Genomic DNA, 19036 nt, shown 5'->3' with positions numbered 1-19036 from the left:
AGTTTCCATCTGGATTTCTTCTCCAGTACCAAAACTCCCTCGAATTGCTGCTGTGCTGTGCCATGTGGGTGCCCAAGATGGGGATGGGGGGGGTGGGGGGGGTGGCTTAAAGCATCTCCAAAAATCAGTAAATTAATCTCTGAGCTTTTGTTCCCATTTTGTGCTGAGCCAGAGCAAGCCAGCCAGGTCCCTCAGCTTCCCTTGCTCCTGAAGGATCCTGAAGGATCCTGAAGGTCTCTGAAGATCCCTGGTAAATGGAATTTATACCTCAGCCCCATCTGAAAAAGAATGACCCCTGGGGAAGAGCCCTTCTTCCCTTGGTAGCTGCCTTGGGCACCCTGCCACATCTCCATTCCTCTCCTCTCCCATCAAACCCCTGCCCCGCAGCCAGGGCTTCCAGACAGCCCCCAGCTTCCAAAAGACAAGAAATTCCTTCCAAAATGCTGGTGGTTTTCCCCCAGGACACAGGGACCCCCACACTTGCCCTCCCTGCCTTGCAGCAGCCAGGCCAAATCTGGCCATTTCCACTCCATGTTACATCCCTCACATCCTGTCACCTGTACTGACTTATTTCAGGGGGGAAAAAAACTCAAACCAAAGCCAAGCCCAAGGGGCAGATTATTTTGGGGTGGGGGGAAGCAGCTACTTGTGAGGCTCCCCCCCAAGTTTTGAGGACCTTTGCAGGTATTTGCAGCATGGGCAAATCCCCTGGGATTAAAAATCTGTTCCCAGGAAAAGGAGAAAGGTGGGTAGGGAGCAATAGCTGAGCTGTAGTGAGGTACATGGTCACCCCTCCCACAAGGGGCTTTTTGGTATCATTTTGGGGTGCTTGCTGAGGTGGAAAATCCCAGCTCCTGCTTCTTCTGCTGCTTCTTTTACTTTTCATTTTAATAAAACACCCAGTGTGGGCCCTTTCACCACGAAGTCATCATGCTCCAGAGCATGCCCACTCCCTTCCTCCCCCATTTTCTGTCCTCCACACCAAGAAATCCACTCCTCCCGCAGCCACATAAGGACACCCCAAACCCGGAGCTGACACCGCAAGGGCACCCTAAAAGCGCCGCTTTGTCCCCGGTCAAAAGTGAAGTGACCCCTCCGGGGTAATGAGGGGTTGTGACACAAACTTGGGGTGATCAGATAAAAGCATTCTTGTGCTCCCAGCCCTCTCACACACTCGGGGTATCCCAGGATTGGAATGAATCCCCCTGGAATAGGGCGGCAGCGTGGCCGTGGCGGTGGCGGTGCGGGGGGAGGCGCGGGGGGAGGTTGCCTTGGCCACGCATCCCTCTGTGAATGCATGACGTGCGCAGGGCTGGCGCCAGGCTGTCTGGGGCCGGGAGTTAGATCAACACAGCTGGAGGGCCCGGGCCACAGCTGGGCAAAGGCAGCGGGTCCCGCCGCCCAGGCAGGGCCTGTGGGAACCGCCGCCAACAAAACCCCCCTGCAAACAAAAGCTCCCCTCCCAGTCCCTCTGAAGCCTTTCAGCGCCCCCCCCCCCGCCCCCCCCCCGCCATCCCTTGGGAAATGAGAGGGGGTGTATGGGAATAAGCAGAGGCTGTACGCTGCTGTTTTGTATTGAGGGGAAGTCATAAGAAGGATTCAGGTGGTGGTCTGAAAAGAGTTTCTAAAAATGTTTTGTAAACGTTTTAAAAATCTGTGTTAATTTCATGAAGTTTTACACTAATTATTTATTTTTAAAAGATGTTTAATTCTTTTTTAACTTTATTTTGTTCGGTTTTTTTTGGGGGGGGGGAGGGGAGTTGGTTAATGAGGATAATTATGCATCTTCCCAAGCTGCTATCCTTTACACAGAGGTGATTTCCCAGGAAATTCATAACGAGTGAGGTGGGGGGTTCGGGGGGATGAGGGGGAGGGAGTGGAGAGAAAAATAAAAGGTACAAAAATAATTCAACCACAAAGAGTGTTGGATGCTGCTTTCAAGGTTTTTTTGTTCAGCAGCTCATGGCTTGGGGGAGATGTGGGGAGAAGGGGTGCCCTCCAGCCTGCAGCCCCCAGACCCCTTTGGAGGGTGGAAATAAACCCCAGCACTACCAAACTGGGATCTGGGCAGATCTAGAATAAATCGCTGCCGTGGGCAGGAGTAATTTGGTCCAGGTGCCTGTACCCTCACCCCCCTGCCCCCGTCATTAGCAGGGAGCCCTGGGCCAAGCAGGGTCCCAGAGTGCCTCCCTCCAACCCTCTTGGCTGTAACATTCCTTTCCTGCACTTTCATAACCAAGCCCCCACAAGACCCCCCATAACTAAACCCCACCAAAGTCAATATTTGGGGGAGAGAGGATTTTCCCCTTGGGCTCATCCTGACTCACTGTCAGGGTGTTGTGGGGCTGTTGCTACTGCGGGACCCCTCCACGTGCCACCCACTGCAGTGACACCCACCGGGGACCCCAGATCGCTCCAGCTTTAGGCTTTTTCTATGGACATTCTCTGATTCTGTAAGTTTTAAGGCAGCTATGGTAGAAGGGCAGTTTCCTTCATATCCCGCCCGCTCCCCCCCCCCCCCCCCGCCAATCACTTCTGCTAGGGATAACCCCTTTGCCTATAAATCTCCTCTCCCACCTCCAAAATAAAAAACCCTCCAGGCCTCTCGCAGGCGCTGACCTAAATCTGGTTTCTCCATCGTAACCTCAATTTTACCGCAATTAATTTTTTTCTGCTGGTCACAAGATAATTCCTGACGCCAGAAAGTCTGGAGGTCAGATGAGAAGCGGATTGAGGAAAAGGGCGGCACTAATTTCCTTAAAACAGGGAGGTTGGGAGGTGGGAAACCCCATCGTCCTGTCTAAAAATAGGGGGAATTCACTGGGAAGGGGAGTGGGACAGTTTCGGGGTGCGAGGGTGTTGAAGGGGTTAGGGGGGGATAATCCCCAAGAGGTTTGGCGCGTCTGGCCATGGGGAGGGGGACCTGCGTGGTCGTGTCATCCCCCGTCGGGCCACCAAGGGTCAATCTGGGGGGCTGGGATACGGGGGGGGGGGGCGGGGGGGGGGGGGTAGAGGGGTTTAGGACTTCATTTATGTGTAGGGGTGGAGTTTGATGCTTCATTGACACTCGGAGGCGGGGTTTAGGGCTTCGTTTACATAAAAGGGAAGAGATTAATGGTTATTTTACATAAAAGGGGGTTGTGTTGCTCAAAATTTGCATGTAGTGGGCGCGGTCAAGTGGCGCTGCCTATATAAAGACGGCGCGCGTACGTCCCATTTTCCCCGATCCTCTCCGATTTGCCAGCGAAATACGAAAGTTGGGGGTCCAGGAGTGAGTCAAGCTCTTAGAGCTCCTCTCTTTGGCGGTCTGGTGCTCGAAGGTCCCAGCAAAACCCCCGCTGCCGCGACAGCCCCTGAGGCTCCTAGGCATCCTCCCGTCCTGCATCTCCAGACCTGCTCTGAGCCCACCATGAAAGCCATCAGTCCGGTGCGATCCGTCCGGAGCTGCTACGAGGCTGTTTGCTGCCTCTCGGAGCAGAGTTTAGCCATCGCCCGGGGCAGCCACAACAAGAGCCCGGCCTTGGAAGAGCCCATGAACTTGCTCTACGATATGAACGACTGCTATTCCAAATTGCGGGAGCTGGTGCCGGGCATCCCTCAAGGCACCAAGGTGAGCCAGGTGGAGATCCTGCAGCACGTCATAGACTACATCTTCGACCTCCAGATTGTGCTGGAGGAGGGGTCCAAGGGCCGCGACCCCTCCTCCGAGGCCACCCTATTTTCCCTTAAGGTAAGGGTCGCTTCGGACTGGGGGCTAGGTATGTCGATTTGGGGAGAGAGGATCTGTTAGGTTGGAGGTGATAACAAGTCGGGACAGGGGTGCTGCTGGGTCCCCGAGTGTGTTGGTGGGTCATGGCACGGTGGGGAATGGGGAGGAGTGGGGACCACCAGCTGCCGGGGTAATCTTAAGCCCCGTCCCTTCTCTCTGCAGGCGGCTGAACTCGCCTCAGAACTCCGCACCAAAGACGAGAGAAGTTTGTGTCACTAACGCCACCTCCTCCAGGTGAGTGTCGCCTCCGATCACCACCGCCACCACCATCCGTAGCCCAGTCCTCCCCTCCCCATGTGCCCACAGGTGGCGTCCCGGGGCGCGCTCCCGCCCCCAGCATCAAAATCCCCAGCGGACCGATCCCCAGCAACCCATGCTCCCCCTCCCTAATTTCCCCTCGCCCCAATTTTTCACCACCCGCACCTCAGTCGACCTCCCCAGCCCACCCCCGATACCGATCCAAATAATGCAGACCAGTGCTCCCCCTTTCTGCACTCCCCCCCAAGTCTGCCACCTGACCTCCAGTCCTCAACCAGCACCAACCTACCCCCAGCATCCCCAGCCGGGAGCCAGATACAGTCCCCGAGGAACTTGGTTTCCTGGCTCCCACCCTCTCTTCCCAAATTTCCATCCCCAACTCCACTTACCACCGCACTAATTACCACTATTATTTTTTTCTCCTCCCTCCCCCTCTGTTCTCTCACCTCCCTGTGCCAATTAGCAAACAGGCAGCGAGTGTCGGTTCCTGGTTCGTTATCAGCCGGAGGTAAATAGCAGCTTCCTCCGTGGCGCCGGGCTGTCTGCGACCTACCGGCCCCGGCATCGCCTCCCCCGGGCCCGGGCACCGCGAGTGGGGAGCGGCTGGTTCCGACCCCCCCCCAGCCTTCCACCGCCAGCATCCCACCCACGGAGCTCAGCATCCCAGCTTGGGACCCGAATTCACATGAGATATTTTTAATGCTAGACTGATGATGAAGCGGAGGTTGTCTGTATATTTTTGGATTATAGCAGCGAGTCCTTTTTTTAAAGGTGTTTAATGGGATGGCAGGGTGGGGATTAGGGGGCTTTGGGGAGGGGGGGACAAACATCCTTGAGTATGAACTAAACTCTCTGGGGCTGTGGCCTCGTGTATTGTGGAGCTCTATACTAGAGTATAACTTTTTGTACCTTTTGTGCAGGAAGGTGATTTTCTGCGAATATGCCTTGTACTTGCTTTATAAACTTTTTATAAAAGTTATCATTTTTGCATAATAAAAACCAGATAATTTTGATTGGTTTTTCTCCTGCATCGCTGGGATGGAGGGAGCTGGGGGTGTACCTCTGGGTGGGAAAACCCCCTGGGGGGGTGGGAGCCTCCCAGACTTTGATGGGAACTTCTAGGGTTACTGTAGGAATCTCCATAATTGTGTAATAGCGTTGAAATGTCAGCTCAGGTATGGGAGGAATTAACCCTGGGCTGCCGGCTCCTGGCCGAGGTGGCTGCCAGCTATTTTGTGTGCTGCTGTGCTTACCTGATACTGAAGGAGTGAAGACGGTGCTGCAGCCCCAGGGACCATCTAGAGGTGTAGCTGGAGCCCTGGGAAGGAGGAAAAAATACGCTTTTTTCCACTTTTAGCCATATGAAAATGGGCTGATAGGTGCCATGATGCTGGATTTGAGCTTCTATTGGGCTGGAAGGGGTGATGCTGCTCCCCCAGCATATACCTCATATGGGAGGTATATGGAGTTTTTGGACTGCTTTTGCTGCCCCAGGTAGTATTGAGAGAGCAGCCCCTGCCTGGCCCAATCTCCTCGGGGTCAACACTGCAGGGAAGAGGTGTTGGGAGCAAAAATGGTTTTCCCTCCCCTTGGGTAATGCTGTGGTTTCCCTTTGGCCCGGGAGCAGAACAGATGTGACCCCAGGCTGGCTCGGCTGTGGAGCTGGATCGTGCTCCCTGGGGAAGGTGTTGGCCTGCCCAGGATGAAGTTAAATTGACTTCACCCCCACCTGTAGCACCATCATCTTTATTCCCTGTGCTGGGCTCTGGTTTTGCTGCTGTGGGCTTAGCCAGGCATGATGTGGGTCCTGCCCCATGGCATTGGGGTGTCCCCAGGGTGCTCCAGCATCCAGGGGTGCATCATGGGAAGAGGAGAAGGGAGAAGACACTAGGGTCTCGGAGCACAGAGTGATACAAAGCTTCGCCCACACACACTGGCTTCAGCCTCTACCCAATGGGAGAACAGAAGCTTGGGGTGCAGCTGGCACCTGCCAAACGCTCCTTGTCCATGAGCATTTCCACAGAGAAAAGCAGCACGTGGAACTTCCAAAAAGCACCACCTGGTCCAACTGGATCACCAGCCCCTGGGAACTTTCCTCCCTCCTCCCAGCTTGATGTCCCCAGGCTCCCCAGGGCCGGTATCCTCCTGCACCTCTGGATGGGGTAGGATGAGGCGACATGGGCTGTCTGGGCATGGTGAGAGGCAGGTGAAGGTGTCCATCCAGAAACCACTGCATCTGGGAACAGAGCTGCTGTTATGCTCACAGCGAAAAATTAGCTTTTGCCATCTCCACTGGTTTTTGGCTCTGGAGGAAAAGGCAAGGGGTGGGTTAGGGGCAAGTGTCCCCACATTCACCCGGGTGTCATGGTCCTCCAGCTGTGCTGGTGCTGATGTGCCAAAGGGATCTAAGTGGGATGGGTGGGAAAAGCATCCTGGGTATGAGCCAGGGGACGGGGATCAGTCTTGGTACCTGGAAGGTGGAGCTTCTTGCAAGTGTGAGCACTCCATCCCAGGTCCTAATGGGTCCCTCATCAGAGATGATGGTGGTGGAAATCCTGGACTCGTGAGAGCATTAGTGAGCCTACTTTGGGGCAGGAGTTATTTGGAGAAGCGGGGCTAGGATAGGGTGGGAGAAACCAGTCCTGCTGGGGCTTTTTGGATGGAAATGACACTGGGGAGGTGGAGGGGGACTGCAGCCCCCGGGGAGTGGAGGTGGCCCCTGCCCCTATCCCCTCTCAGGCATCAGGGCAGGGGATTCCCGAGGCCAGGGGCTGTGGGGGTTCGGCAGGGTGTAGGTTCGGCTCTAGCTCCCAAGAAGCCTCCCAGGGCCGTTACCTCCTCCCCCGTGGTGGACGGATCCCGGCGCCTTGCCCGGAACACCCACCCCGGCATTCCCAGACTCTGGTACAAGCCGTGTTCAGACCCCACTAGTTCCCTGGACTGGGCTGTCAGTGTCCAGTGCTTTCTTTGAAACGCCTCTTAAAAAAAAAAAAAGGAACCCCCCACAACTAATGCTGGGACTGGGATTTACCTCGGGGGGGTTGATGGGATGATTTACCCCGTGGGGCAGATGGGATTTGCCTCGGGGAGAAGATTTACCCCATGCAGATTTATCTTGGCTGTTGTGGGATACCGATGCTTTCCTGGAAAACCCTGATTAAAAAAAAAAAAAAAAAAAAAAAAAAAAAAAGTAAAGAAAACGGGAAAAACACGCAGCTAAAAATAGCCGCAAGGGCCGAGATTTACCTCGGGGAGAACAGCTGGAACGAGAAAAATGCTCCTGGCCGAGTAAGCCCGGCGTTACTTTTACCACCCCAGCTACACTGCAGGGGTGGAGAAAAGAGGGTGAGGAGGGCAAAAACTAATACCGGGGGGGTGAGTGGTGAAGGTCGAGCGCGGCCCCGCCGCGGTGCCGGTGGCCCGTGATCCGGCTCGTTCGCCTCTTGGCAAGCGCCGGAGTCTGATGCAATCGCTGCGCTGACGGAGGCGGCGGTTCCCACCTGTATTTGCCATTGTGTGCCCGGAGCTGTTTGCAGGTGTTTGCTGGCGCCGCGCTGTCTGAGCCGCACTTCCCTCCTCCTCCTTCTCCTCCTCCTCCCGCTGCTGCCCCGGCCAAGGCCTGGCCCCGCGGCCCCCCCGCCCGGCTCCGCGCCAGCCGCACTGACACAGATGCTGCGTGCACACGCGTGACCTTGGCCAGGCGCGCTCACGCGGGGAGGGGGGGTTCTGGCCGCTAAGCGCGGGTGTGCACACGCACGTGTGTACTCACATGCAGTCATTGACACGTGTGGCATGAGCATATTCACATGTGTGTCCATGTATGCACGCGTGACTGCATTTGCACACACCTGTGTGCACGCACTTACACACGTGTTTACAAACACTGACACACATGTGTAAGTGCACGTCACACGGGCAGATGTGCATACACTACTGTGTTCAGTTACACACAGCAATGTGCACTCACACATGTGTATTCAGATGCTGACACGTGTCCAGGCACACTCACACGTGTGCATGCATTTACACCCATACCCATAAATACTTACAATATGCCTACGGGCACTGACGTCTGTGCACACTTGAAATACAGGCACACTTATGTGGTGCAGTATGTGGTGCATGTATGCATGCATGAGTGCACTTACACACGTGCCTACACACGTGTGCATGTATGCACAGGAGGGCTCATCCTGCAAACCAACCTGCGTAGGGGCTCAGTACCCCCTTGGTTGGACCCCCCAGAGATGCTGTGGAATTAGAGGAAGCTATTCCTGCTCCCTCCCCACCCTCGTGGAGACCATCCTCCGTCGTGGTAGCCAACCCGCTTGTTCCTGTCAGCCCTTGTCTTCCCTCTCCCACAAGTGACATCAGGGCTTTGTCCCACGGTGGGACTGAGGCTTCACGCACGTCCCAAAATCTGCCGGGGACGAGGGAGGGTGGATCCGCAACGGTGCGGGCCCCGCAGCCGCGACTCGCTGCTGCCGTCTCCAGGGCAGAAGAAGAAGAGCCCGGCTCATCGGGAAGGCTCTCCCCTCCGGAAGATCTGGGATTTCAGATTTCCTCTGGTGTACCCTTGGAAACGACCAGGATTTCCCCCGATGCCTATCCCGGCAAGATTTGGGATCTCTTCTGCTGTACTCCTTGTGAAGGATCAAGACCTTCTCTGATGCCCTTCCAGAAAGATCTGGGACCTCCTCTGTTGCCCCCATTCCAGGCACAGGGATGTGTGGCATTGGGCTGTGGGGGCTGCTGGCCACCTGTGCTTGCCTAGGCCCATCACGTGCTCCTTGGACAGTTGTTCCCCCCGGTCTGGGCAGAGCCATAGGGCAGCAGCACCCCTTGTACCCTGTCTCTCCTGGGAATGTTCCTTGGGGAGGAAAATTAGGGGATGGGATCTCATTTGGGGTCCACAGCCCAGCTTCAGCCCCCTGCTTTTGGGATAGAGTCCACCTCCTCCTTGTGCTCTGCATCCTGATGAGGTCCCTCACCTCCAAGCTGAACATGCAAAAGAATTTCCAGATCCTGAGGTGAGCGATGGTGTGGGGGCTGCACCCCTAAGCCTCTGGTGGTGCCCTCTTGGTCTGGGCAGAGATGCAGTGGCCCAGGTGTAGCGCCACTATTCCATGTGCTGAATCTGCACTGGGAAAAACAACATAATTACTTCTTCTTCGCCATCAGCTCTTCACCTTGCTTTTGGGATGCAGTTCAGACCATCCCAAGACCTTCAGGGGAGAAGCTCAGACAGGTCTCCTGGCTCCTCCTCTCACCATGGCCAGAACAGTGATGGGATCTCTCACCTTGCTCCAGGGTGAGGAGGCTGGTCAAGGGGCTGATTAGGGGTGCTTCAGGCCATCCACGAGGTCATTCCAGACCTCTGTAACATGACAGAGTGAGATAAATAGTCTCTAAGGTCCTTTCCAATCCAAACCCCTCTGGCTTGTGGGGTGGAAGCTGGTGCAGGGCCTGCCCTTCTGGACACCTTGGTGTCACAGGAAGATACAAATCTTTGTCTTCCGGTATGGGAGAGGACTTTGCTGGTGGAAAGCCATGGCTGTAAAAGGCTTATTGAGCAAATATTGGGTAGTGGGAAACATGCCCTTGACTCACAGCACAGCACAGCTGAGGGGATGAGGGCCAACAAGTTTTCCCACCTTCTGGGTCAGCCCTTGCCCCAGTGAGGTCACACTACCAACATGTGGGGACGTCACCTCTGCTTTGCCCAAACTGGAGGATTTGAGGACACAAGCTGCCAGGCCCACCCCATACCCCAATGTCCTTATCCCAAGGGTCACCCACTGGAGCAAGCTCAAGGCAGGAAATTGACACAAATTTATCCACACTGCTGGTCATGGCCTTGTCTTTGTGCACTGGGATCAGGACAGCATTTGCCTTCTTCCCACAGAGAGGAAGAAGAAGTTCTGGGTGGATAGATCTGCCAAGCTCAGCCACACTCCTGGCACAGGGGTTGCCCTGCCCAGCTGGGGTAGCATCGCTGCTGCCAGGCCTTTTGTTCTGCCTCAAAGTCTCGCACGGTGGGAGGCAAATGTCTATCCTTGATCCAAGGCTCCTGGCATATTTCTAGGTGCCTCTCCCAGCTGAGTGTCCTTCCTTGTCCATAGCAGAGGCCATGCCCAGCATGTGTATCCATCTGTCTGTGTTCCAGGAGGCTTCTTCACATAAAAGTCCATCTCTGCACATGATTATCCTTATCCCAACCTGAGCATGGAGTTGGCTCTTCCTGGAGAGAAGAATGATGGAGAGAAGAAAAATGGGGAGGAATGAATGGGTGGAGGCATTTGTCTCCATTACCAACCAGGTAATGGAGACAAATCAGGGAATGGAGAGGAACCAGGGGACAGAGACAAACAAGGTGACAGAGAGGGACAAAGGGAAACCAACTGCTGTGGCTTGGTGGCCTCAGCAGAATTAAACCCCGGCCTGTCTCAGTGGCTGTGGTGGCCTTTTACTGGTGCCAGTAAGGGTCAGAGTTGCCCTTGCGCAGGGGTTTGCCATTGCCTCGGTGATTCCTGTTACTGCGGCACTCTGAAATACCCTGTAGGCCAGCTTGGGTGCCCTTCATCCCCTTTTTCTCTCTCCACTTAGCCAGAAAGACCTGGTGCATTCATTCCAAGGACATGGGTGGGGGTGCATGTGGAGCAATGGGTGGCAGGTTGAATGAACTATGAGTGAACCAGGGGCCAGATGTCCTCATGCTGAGCCCCTCTGAGATCCCTGCCCTCACCCAACAGCACTGTCACTTGTCTGCAGGGTGGGGAGGTGCCTGACAGCCTCTGGCTGGTGGAGGCCAAAATTTTTGTTTTAAATAGAAGTGGCTCCCTCTCCCCTACCCTGCGTTGCTGTAACTGGGGATAGGGGTGGAGGAGCGATGGGAAAGGTGGGATAAGGATGAGAAGATGAGGACTGGGGCTTGATGGAGATAAGAGATGGTGAGGAATGCGGGACGATGGGGTTGGAGGGTCGCAGCCCCCAGGGTGGACCCCACCAGATTGATGGGGGGGGGTGAGTATCTTCGAAAAAATAAGTAACAGAAAATGTATCCTAGTCCTGATCCCCAACGCAAAAGCCCTCCACCCCCAAAACAGGCACCCCTACGCCCAGCAGGTAGTCTCAAGAAGGTCCCTCCCCTTATTTGCATCGATGAACCCACCCGCCGCGCGGCCACTTTAAGGTCCCTCCCGGCCTCAGGGGAGAGGCGGGGCCACGGCGGCGACAGCCAATCAGCACGCGGCGTTTTCCGCGGGAATTCCAAATTTCGCGGCACGGGTTTTGGCGCTTAAAAAAAAAACCGGAAAAAAAAAAAAAAAAGAAAAAGAAAAAGAAAAGAAGCGCTCGGGGCCGGGCGCGATCGGGCGTGAGTGGAGCCGGGCACGGGGGTCCCGGCCCAGGCGGGGCCGCTCTCCGCCCGCCCCGGCCCCATACGGCCCCAGTGCGGCTGATTTTTGGGTCCAAAAGCGAATTTTCCGCCGATTTCGGCGGCATCGCCGCTGCATTCGTCTCTGCGGGTTTTTCGGGGGCAATTTGGGGACCGGCCGGTGACATCGCCCGCCGGAACGCCTTCTCGCTCCTCCAAAATGCCACGGCTGAGATTGTGACCCCCCCGCTCCCGGCTACGGAATCGCGGGGTGCTCCTGCCCCCTTCCCCGGGCCGGGCTTCTCAGAAAGGACTTTGCAATGCTGCGGGTCCCCAGGGGAGTGTCCCCCTCCCCGGGGAGAAGGGGTTCCGCCCTTCCGCCCCCCCCTCCCCACCGCCACCCGAAGAAGGTCGTGTCAGTGATGGTCTCCTGTGATCCGGGGGCTCCCAGCCTGGGCAGCCCCCCGTTATCCGCAGGCTGTTTCACCCAGGTCTACACGCCAGCGGCTGTCAGCGCCCCCTCTTCGCGGGGCGGGTGCCTCTGTGACACCCCCCAAGGCCCCGAGCTCAGGACCCTCTGTTCGGCCTCGGCGGGACGGCTGCCGGTAAGATGTCTGCATCCCGTCTCTTTCTCGGGTGTTGCTTCAGGGGCACGGGAGGCTGGGGATGGTGCTGGGTGGGGAGCAAGGCGTGGGTGACCTCAGCATGTACAGCCCCCTCTCAAATTTTGCAGCTTATATTGGAGTCTGCACCCTCTAATGTGTCTTTCTGGGAGTGGGGGAGGGTGAGGTCTGAAATCAGAAGTCGCAGTGAAATGGCTCAGATGTTTCTCAACTTCCCCTCGCCCCTGCGTGCCCGCGGCTCCAGCTTCCGCTTCTTGGCCTTTTTCGGCCTCATTTCCTTTCTCCAGCTTGCAAAAAGTCCGGGTTGTGCCTCAACACCCGGTCAGCAATCCCAGGCGCTTTGAGAAGCCCTTTCTATGGTGGGGAAATGAGGAATGGGTACAGGCAGAGCCCCTGCCTGCTCTGGGCGGGGGGCACCAGCCGTGCCCACTGGCTCTCCCCACTTTGGAGCTGTGACCCCCGGAGGTGACCCGGGCAGGTGGGGGGACACAGAACAGGGGTTGCTTTCTAACCTTGGTTTCTTCCCGTGGCTACAGTGGGGCTGGCAATGTCAGTTTTTTGGGAGGGGTCTCATCCTCCATGGATCACCCCAAGGCTTTATAGCTCAGACCCTGGTGCTGGGAGTTGGGTAGGGGGTTGTTGTCCCATGTCCCTGCCGCCAAGCCGCGGGGTCACGGTTGTGTTTATAAAGCCCAATACTAAGCTACAAAGTACCCTAAACAGAGAAAGTGAGGCACAAGCCGGGTGCTGGCCCCGTGCCCATTGTCAGGGCACACAGGAGGCTCTGCCCAGCCTGTCCCTGCTCCCGGAGGGCCCCCTCTGAGTCGTCGGCCCCGCCAGCAGCTGGCATTTAATTCCTGCCTGCTCCAGCCTGGGCACACATCCAGCCCTCACTGTGAGCCTCTGTTTTCCTCAGTCCTGGGAGGGATCCCATACCCCACTAACACTGATTTAGTGTTCCCAAAGCTTGATTTATTTATTTATTCCTCTCTCGCCCCCTCCCCTTTTCTCAATCCCTGATGCTTGGTGCCAGCTGGGGACATTGCTGCAGCGGAGGGAGAGGGAGTGTCTTTGCATCCCCCTTTGTGCCATGGCTGGGGGGATGGATGTGGCTGTTTCGAGTCCCATCCCGGGGGACTTTGGGACCACCTGTCTCCTCTCTGGCCTCTTTGTCTCCAAACCGTGTGATACATCCTGCATTGCCAAGGTCTGTTGTTTAAGAAGACACCATCATTTCTGCCCTCTCCCTTAAAAACACCCCACAGACTCCCAGTACTATTTCTGTGGATGTGCAGAGCTGCTTTTGGGCTAGTGGCCCCTTTGTCATCATCATCATCACCCACTCCAGTGCTCAGGGTACTCCTTCCTGCCACTGTCCCCTAAATGTGTCTGTGGAGTGGCCTGGGGGTCTTGTGTTACACTTGGGACATGAAGTGCTTGTCCTTAAGTGACATCTGGGATGAAGAGGTTTTGGGCTACCTGCCTCTTTGTCATCACTGCCATCATCACCCACACAAGGAGATGTTCTGTGTGCTGCTGCCCACAACCATCCCTTGAGCAGGGTCTGGGGGCTCATGTGACAACTGGGGACACGACACGCTCCTCTCTTCCCCCGGTGGCTTTGGAGAGGCATTCCCCCCTCTCCCGACTTCCTGCTGCCATTATCCCATTTGCCGTGCTGAAGATACTGTTTCCAGCCCCAGTATGGCGCTCAGAGCCCTGACAGCTGGGGTTCCTGCCGCACACACCCTGTTTATGGCACAACCTTTGTGTGCAGAGCCGAGGCAATCAGATACCAGCGTTTCCTCCCAGTTCCCAAGCAGGGCAATTGCAGCCGCTCCTAACGGCTATGTGCCACATGAGTGATCTGGAATCCCATGGAGGAGCCTATCACCCCACGGGAAAGCAGGATAGGTTGTCTCTCACCGTCCGAAAAAGCCTTATGTTTACCATACTCTCCAATTTGAGGGTTCTGGAGTAATTAAATGTGTTTTCCTTCAGGGAAAAATGTGTATTTTGGAGTGGTTTTAGCCCATGCCAATCCCATCGTCAGTGTTTGCCCATGTCTGGTCTCTGTAGGGGCTTAGGGCTATGCAAGAGCACTGGAGAGAGGGGTGCTTCTGCCGTGGGATCCCAGCTCCTCACCCTGAACAGGGACAAGAGTCCTCTGTGGTTCTGAACAAGCTGGCAGGGCTGAGCCGTCTGTGCAAAGAACACCCAAGACTGGCAGCCCCTGTGGGTGCTGGGTTGTGGGAGAAGCTGCTCAGCAGCACCCCAGATTCTACAGGGGTGACATAGTCCCATGCCACCTTGATCCCATCAAAGGGTTTTCTGCATAGGCAAAAGGGGGGATTTTTGGGGGAGGGATGGGTGGGGAAGTGGTGATTGTGCTGCTGCCCTTGGAGAGGATTCTTTGGCTATGGCTTTTAAAGCTCCTCTCTACCAGGAAAGATCTCCTAGGATGGGGCTGTTGGAGGGGATGCAGATGTTGGGTGCACCCTAGAGTAGGGAGCAGCACCTGGGCTGAGGGTACCGTCTGCTTCCCCAGTGCACGGTGGTCTCACTGTCTCCCAGATCTGGGATCAGCCTCCATTCCCCTGTCTGCCTCTCGTGCACTACTAGCCCTCAGCCACCCCAAGGCAGTGGGGGACCCACCTGTGAGGGCCTGACCCAGCAGCCCCTCAGCACAAGCAGCAGGATCCTGGAGTTGCCCTTGGCGCCCAGCCCCGGGCGCTGCGTTCCCACGCCCCCGGTGAAAGGGGGAACGGGGGGAGCCCCATGAAGGGCCGGGCAGAGCCCGGGCAAGCCCGGAGAAGGCAGCGGATGCTGCTGAAAGGGAAGGTTGGCAGGAGGAGCCCTCCGCGGGGGGGCTGAGGGATGCTCTGATGCTTGGGCTGGGCTCAGGGTGTAGCCCCTGGCGCCAGGGCTGGGCTCAGGGCTGCTTGGCAGGCAGAGCTGGCAGGGGGCCCAGCCTGCCCCCTCACTGCCTTATATACACCCGAAATTTTGGGGTCAAGCCTGATTTCCCACCCCACCACCATATTGCGTGTAGATGATATGTTCCCACATCCTGGGGAGCCATGGCTGGGGGCTGGCAGGTGGTGTGGGGTGGTCCTGCCATGTCTTGAGGGGGGGTCTTCAGGTGTGGTCCCTGTTCCCCTACCTACTCTGGTTCATCTCTCCCCCCCCTTCCCCCAGTGCTAGTAGGGTGCTGGGAGCCCCTCGCTGTGCCCCACTCAGCTGTTGTGTACCTAATCCTGCCCAGCTCGGGGGATGGCAGCTGGGTCGCAAGAGGGAGCCCCTTGTCCATTGTCCCTTGATGGTGGCTCCCAGAACTCAGGGTCCTGCCACTGCCTGAGCCCACCAAACCCCCAGAACTGCACCTGGGGAAGCAGGGGTCCCCCTTTATCCCCTCCTACACATGGGGACGGGGGATTCGGGGTCTTTGGAGGTCTCTGGAAACACCAGGACCTGCTGTGGGTTGCTCTGTGCCTCACTTTCCCCATGGCTTGGGGTAGGTGGGGTGCAGCTGATCTCCCCAACAGTGATGGGAACGTACATTGGCCATGGCCATCCATGCTGGAGAAGCAAGGGATACCGGCGGGGGGGCAGGGTGCTGGCAGATGGATGGGGTCTTATCTGAGGCAGGTGTTTCCCATGTGCTCAGCATTAACTGTTGTGGTGCCGGCAGCTGCGGGGCAGATCTGGGGCCACGAGGCTGGGGTTGGAGGCAAGTTCACTGGGAAAAACCTGCTCAGGGAAGGGTGGGAGGGAACAGATTCCCACAGGAGCTCGGGACCAACCTGGCTCCCTGGGGGGGAGGAAAACAGCCCCCGGTGCCTCTCCCACCAGCCCCCTCGGGTGGGAACGAGGCTGAGGTGCCCAACCCTTCCCTGCACAGCGCATTGTGCTCTCAAGGGAGCCGCCGTCGGAGCCGGCACAGGGACCTGGGTGCCATGCGGGACGTACTGGGGGGGACCCTGTGGGACAGCCCAGCCTGGGAGCAGGTACTGCTGGAGGGTTGGGATGGGGCTGGGAGCTTCTTTTTGCTGCTGAGCCAAAGCATTCCCCTACAAATCACCCTGCGCATGTTTGTGGCTGTGAAGGGGTCTTGGGGCATTTGTTTGTATTGGTGGTGGGGGGGGGGTTGGTGACACCCTCCAGTTCTCCTGTGGATTTACTCTGCTGTATTTTTCCCTGGGGCCCTTTGCCCAAGTGCTGCTGCTCAGCGTTCCTTGGGGGGGTTTCAAGGAGCTGCTTGCCGTGGTGAGGGGACAGCAGGTGCAGGGATGTTTGTCTCCCCTCCCAGAACCCAGCGTATCTCCCTCACCCCAGTTTCCCTCCAGCTGCGTACATGTGTCCCGGGGGGGCTGAACCCAGCTGGTCCCAGGTGTGCTGGTGGCAGCTGGGTGCCTCGGCTGCCTCAACCATGACCCGGTGGGAGGGGGGAAGTGAAATCCTGCACCCCAGTGGGCCGGGTGGGAGGGTGAGAATCTGGCTTTGGAGCTGCTGCATTCCCAGGGGTCAGCCCATGGAGCCCTGCCAGGAGCTGGGGGTGAGGGGGAATCCTGGTGGGTTCCCTGTGACTTGCCAGGGTGTGCAGGAAATCATGGAAGGTGACGGGACCCCTCATCTCCTCCCTGTCCAGTTCTCCCAGTGGCCTCTCACCTCACTGTTAGGTGCTGCTGTGCCCCTTCCCAAAAGGAGTATTGCAACTGGATGAGCCTCTTGCAGGATTCCCTCACCCCAGGATGTGGCACCCGGGGCTTGGCTGATGGCCCTGGGGCAGTGTGGGGAAATCAGAGAAGTGTCTGGCTTGGCCACAATGCAGGGTTTTCTCTCATGCTCCAGGCCAAGAGGAAGCTGGACCTGGAGGGCCCTGAATTTCGCACGCCCAAGGGGAAGGGCTGGACACTGGCACAGGTCCCCAGCCCCAGGAGTAAGTGATGTGGGGTGAGATGGGGCAGGGGAAGCTGGGGGGAGCAGACCCCACTTCTCTTCCCTCTTAGAACCATGTCCCCTCTAGCACTACCTCATGTCACCTCCAGCCCATATCCCACATGAAGGAGAGGATGGGGGGGAGTCTCTCAAGTCCAGCCCAGTGATACCTCCATCCCACGGGCCTGGCCAAGGAGAGGATGGGGAGATCTCTTGTCTCCAACCCTATATCTGATCCCAGATCTGACACTAAAGAAAGGAAAACGTGGCCTCTCATGTCTAGCCCCATGTCACATCCCAAATTAAGGAGAGGATGGGGGGTCTCTTGTTTCCCCACAGCCCCCAAGTCTCCCGGGGAGAAGACTCGCTATGACACCTCACTGGGGCTGCTCACCAAAAAATTCATCCATTTGCTGAACGAGTCTCCCGACGGTGTTGTGGATCTGAACCGGGCTGCCGAGGTGCTGGAGGTCCAGAAGCGTCGCATCTACGACATCACCAACGTACTGGAGGGCATCCAGCTCATCCGCAAGAAATCCAAGAACCACATCCAGTGGATGTAAGTGATGGGACACAGGGATGGGGCAGGGTGGCTTGGGGACACACGTAGGGTGTGCTGTGCCATCACTCAGATGCCATCTCCGTTGGCAGGGGGACAGGGATCTTTGAGGATGCAGCAATGGTGGCGAAGCAACAAGTGCTGCATGAGGAACTGGCCGAACTAGCTAGGACAGAGAGGATGCTGGACCAGCTCGTGCAGGACTGTGCCCTGCAGATCCAGCAGCTGGCTGACAATGAGTCCAACCAAAGATATCCTTGCTGAGGGAGATGGGAGGGAGGGCAGGGTCTTGGGCATCTCTCTGAGCCCCTTCTCCTCAAGCTGTATTCCCCTGGGCTTGGGGGGTGTTTGGAGGGATGCAGTGGTTATGTCCTGCTTGCAGCCCCTCCTTTTCCTATACCTCGTCCCTGTCCACGCTGGCATATGTCACCTACCAGGACCTCCGTGCCGTCAGCAGCTTCCAGGAGCAGACAGTGATTGCCGTGAAGGCTCCCCCTGAGACGCAGCTGGAGGTGCCAGACTTCAGCCAGGTGTGTGTGGGTGCTGCTGGATCCGTGACACGCTCGATGGGTCCCTCTGGGGTATCCCAAGGACACAGCCTAGCATGACCCTGGGTGGTTTTGGGGTGTCTCCATGGGGCTGTTTGACCCTGAGCTGGTCCTTCAAGGGTTGCGATGCCCCAGTTGGATCCCTCATGCGTTGGGGCTAGTGGAGTTGGATATGGGTGACCTTCTGGGTGCCCCTCCTGAGCCTTATTCTGCCCTCCCAGGAGAACTTCCAGCTCTACTTGAAGAGTACCAATGGCCCCATCGAGGTGTACCTCTGCCCAGAGGAGATCGTGGAGGAAAGCCCCACCAAGGACCACCCTGTCCCCTCTGCTGTCACTTGCCCACAGGACCACTCGGTACCCCTTTGCCTGACAAACAGCTCCCCATCAGCCACACAGCCACTCCACCCCATCTCCCAGAGCTGGGGCAGCACAGGAACTCCTCTCTCACCCCCATCTCTGCCTCTCCCCATCCAGGGGGGACCCAGCTCACTGCTGGAGGTGGAGCCTGGGCTCCTGGGCTCCCCTGCCCACCTTCTGCAGCAGACAGAAGACCAGCTGCCGTGCACCCCCTCCCGCCTGGACCTGGGACCCTTCGTAGCTTTCTCGCCCCCCCTGGAACAGGATGACTATCTCTGGGGGCTTGAGGGCGAGGGTGTCACTGACCTCTTTGAGACATATGACCTGGGAGACCTGCTGAAGCACTGAGTGTCCTCCAGTCCCCATTGCCTTTGTTCCCTCTGGCCACTTGTGTCCTGAGCATGTGGAATCTCTCTGTGGGGTGACTGGAGAGATTGGGGTATGTTGGGGAGTACTGGGTTTTCTGAGGATTGGGGGGAGAGGGGACCTTGTGTTGCTCACCCAGTGTGGCTTCTCTGCACTTTCCTGGGTTGGTTGTCACCTCACTGGGCTCTGAGAGTGCCTTGTGATCCATCCAGGACCCATTCCAGCATCCCCCAATAAATCC

General features: G+C 57.1%; 2 protein-coding genes across 2 annotated transcripts; both read left to right on the top strand.

Moving 5' to 3' along the window:
* The first annotated feature begins 3207 nt into the window (after positions 1-3207).
* ID3 (inhibitor of DNA binding 3) lies at positions 3208-5040 on the top strand. Its single transcript, XM_036396873.2, has 3 exons — positions 3208-3730; positions 3932-4003; positions 4491-5040. The coding sequence occupies exons 1-2, from the start codon at positions 3410-3412 to the stop codon at positions 3986-3988; spliced, it is 378 nt and encodes a 125-aa protein (XP_036252766.1). The 5' UTR covers positions 3208-3409; the 3' UTR covers positions 3989-4003; positions 4491-5040.
* Positions 5041-11722: 6682 nt separating this feature from the next.
* E2F2 (E2F transcription factor 2) lies at positions 11723-18777 on the top strand. Its single transcript, XM_054517205.1, has 6 exons — positions 11723-12007; positions 16877-16964; positions 17303-17522; positions 17615-17773; positions 17938-18052; positions 18292-18777. Exons 1-6 carry the CDS (start codon positions 11723-11725, stop codon positions 18775-18777), a joined length of 1353 nt encoding a protein of 450 aa, XP_054373180.1.
* The last annotated feature ends 259 nt before the right edge of the window (positions 18778-19036 follow it).

This window comes from Molothrus ater, chromosome 24 (assembly GCF_012460135.2).
Source record: "Molothrus ater isolate BHLD 08-10-18 breed brown headed cowbird chromosome 24, BPBGC_Mater_1.1, whole genome shotgun sequence".
NCBI classification, from domain to species: domain Eukaryota; kingdom Metazoa; phylum Chordata; class Aves; order Passeriformes; family Icteridae; genus Molothrus; species Molothrus ater.
The sequence above is the reverse complement of the archived record's forward strand: the minus strand, read 5'-3'. Positions and strand labels throughout refer to the sequence as shown.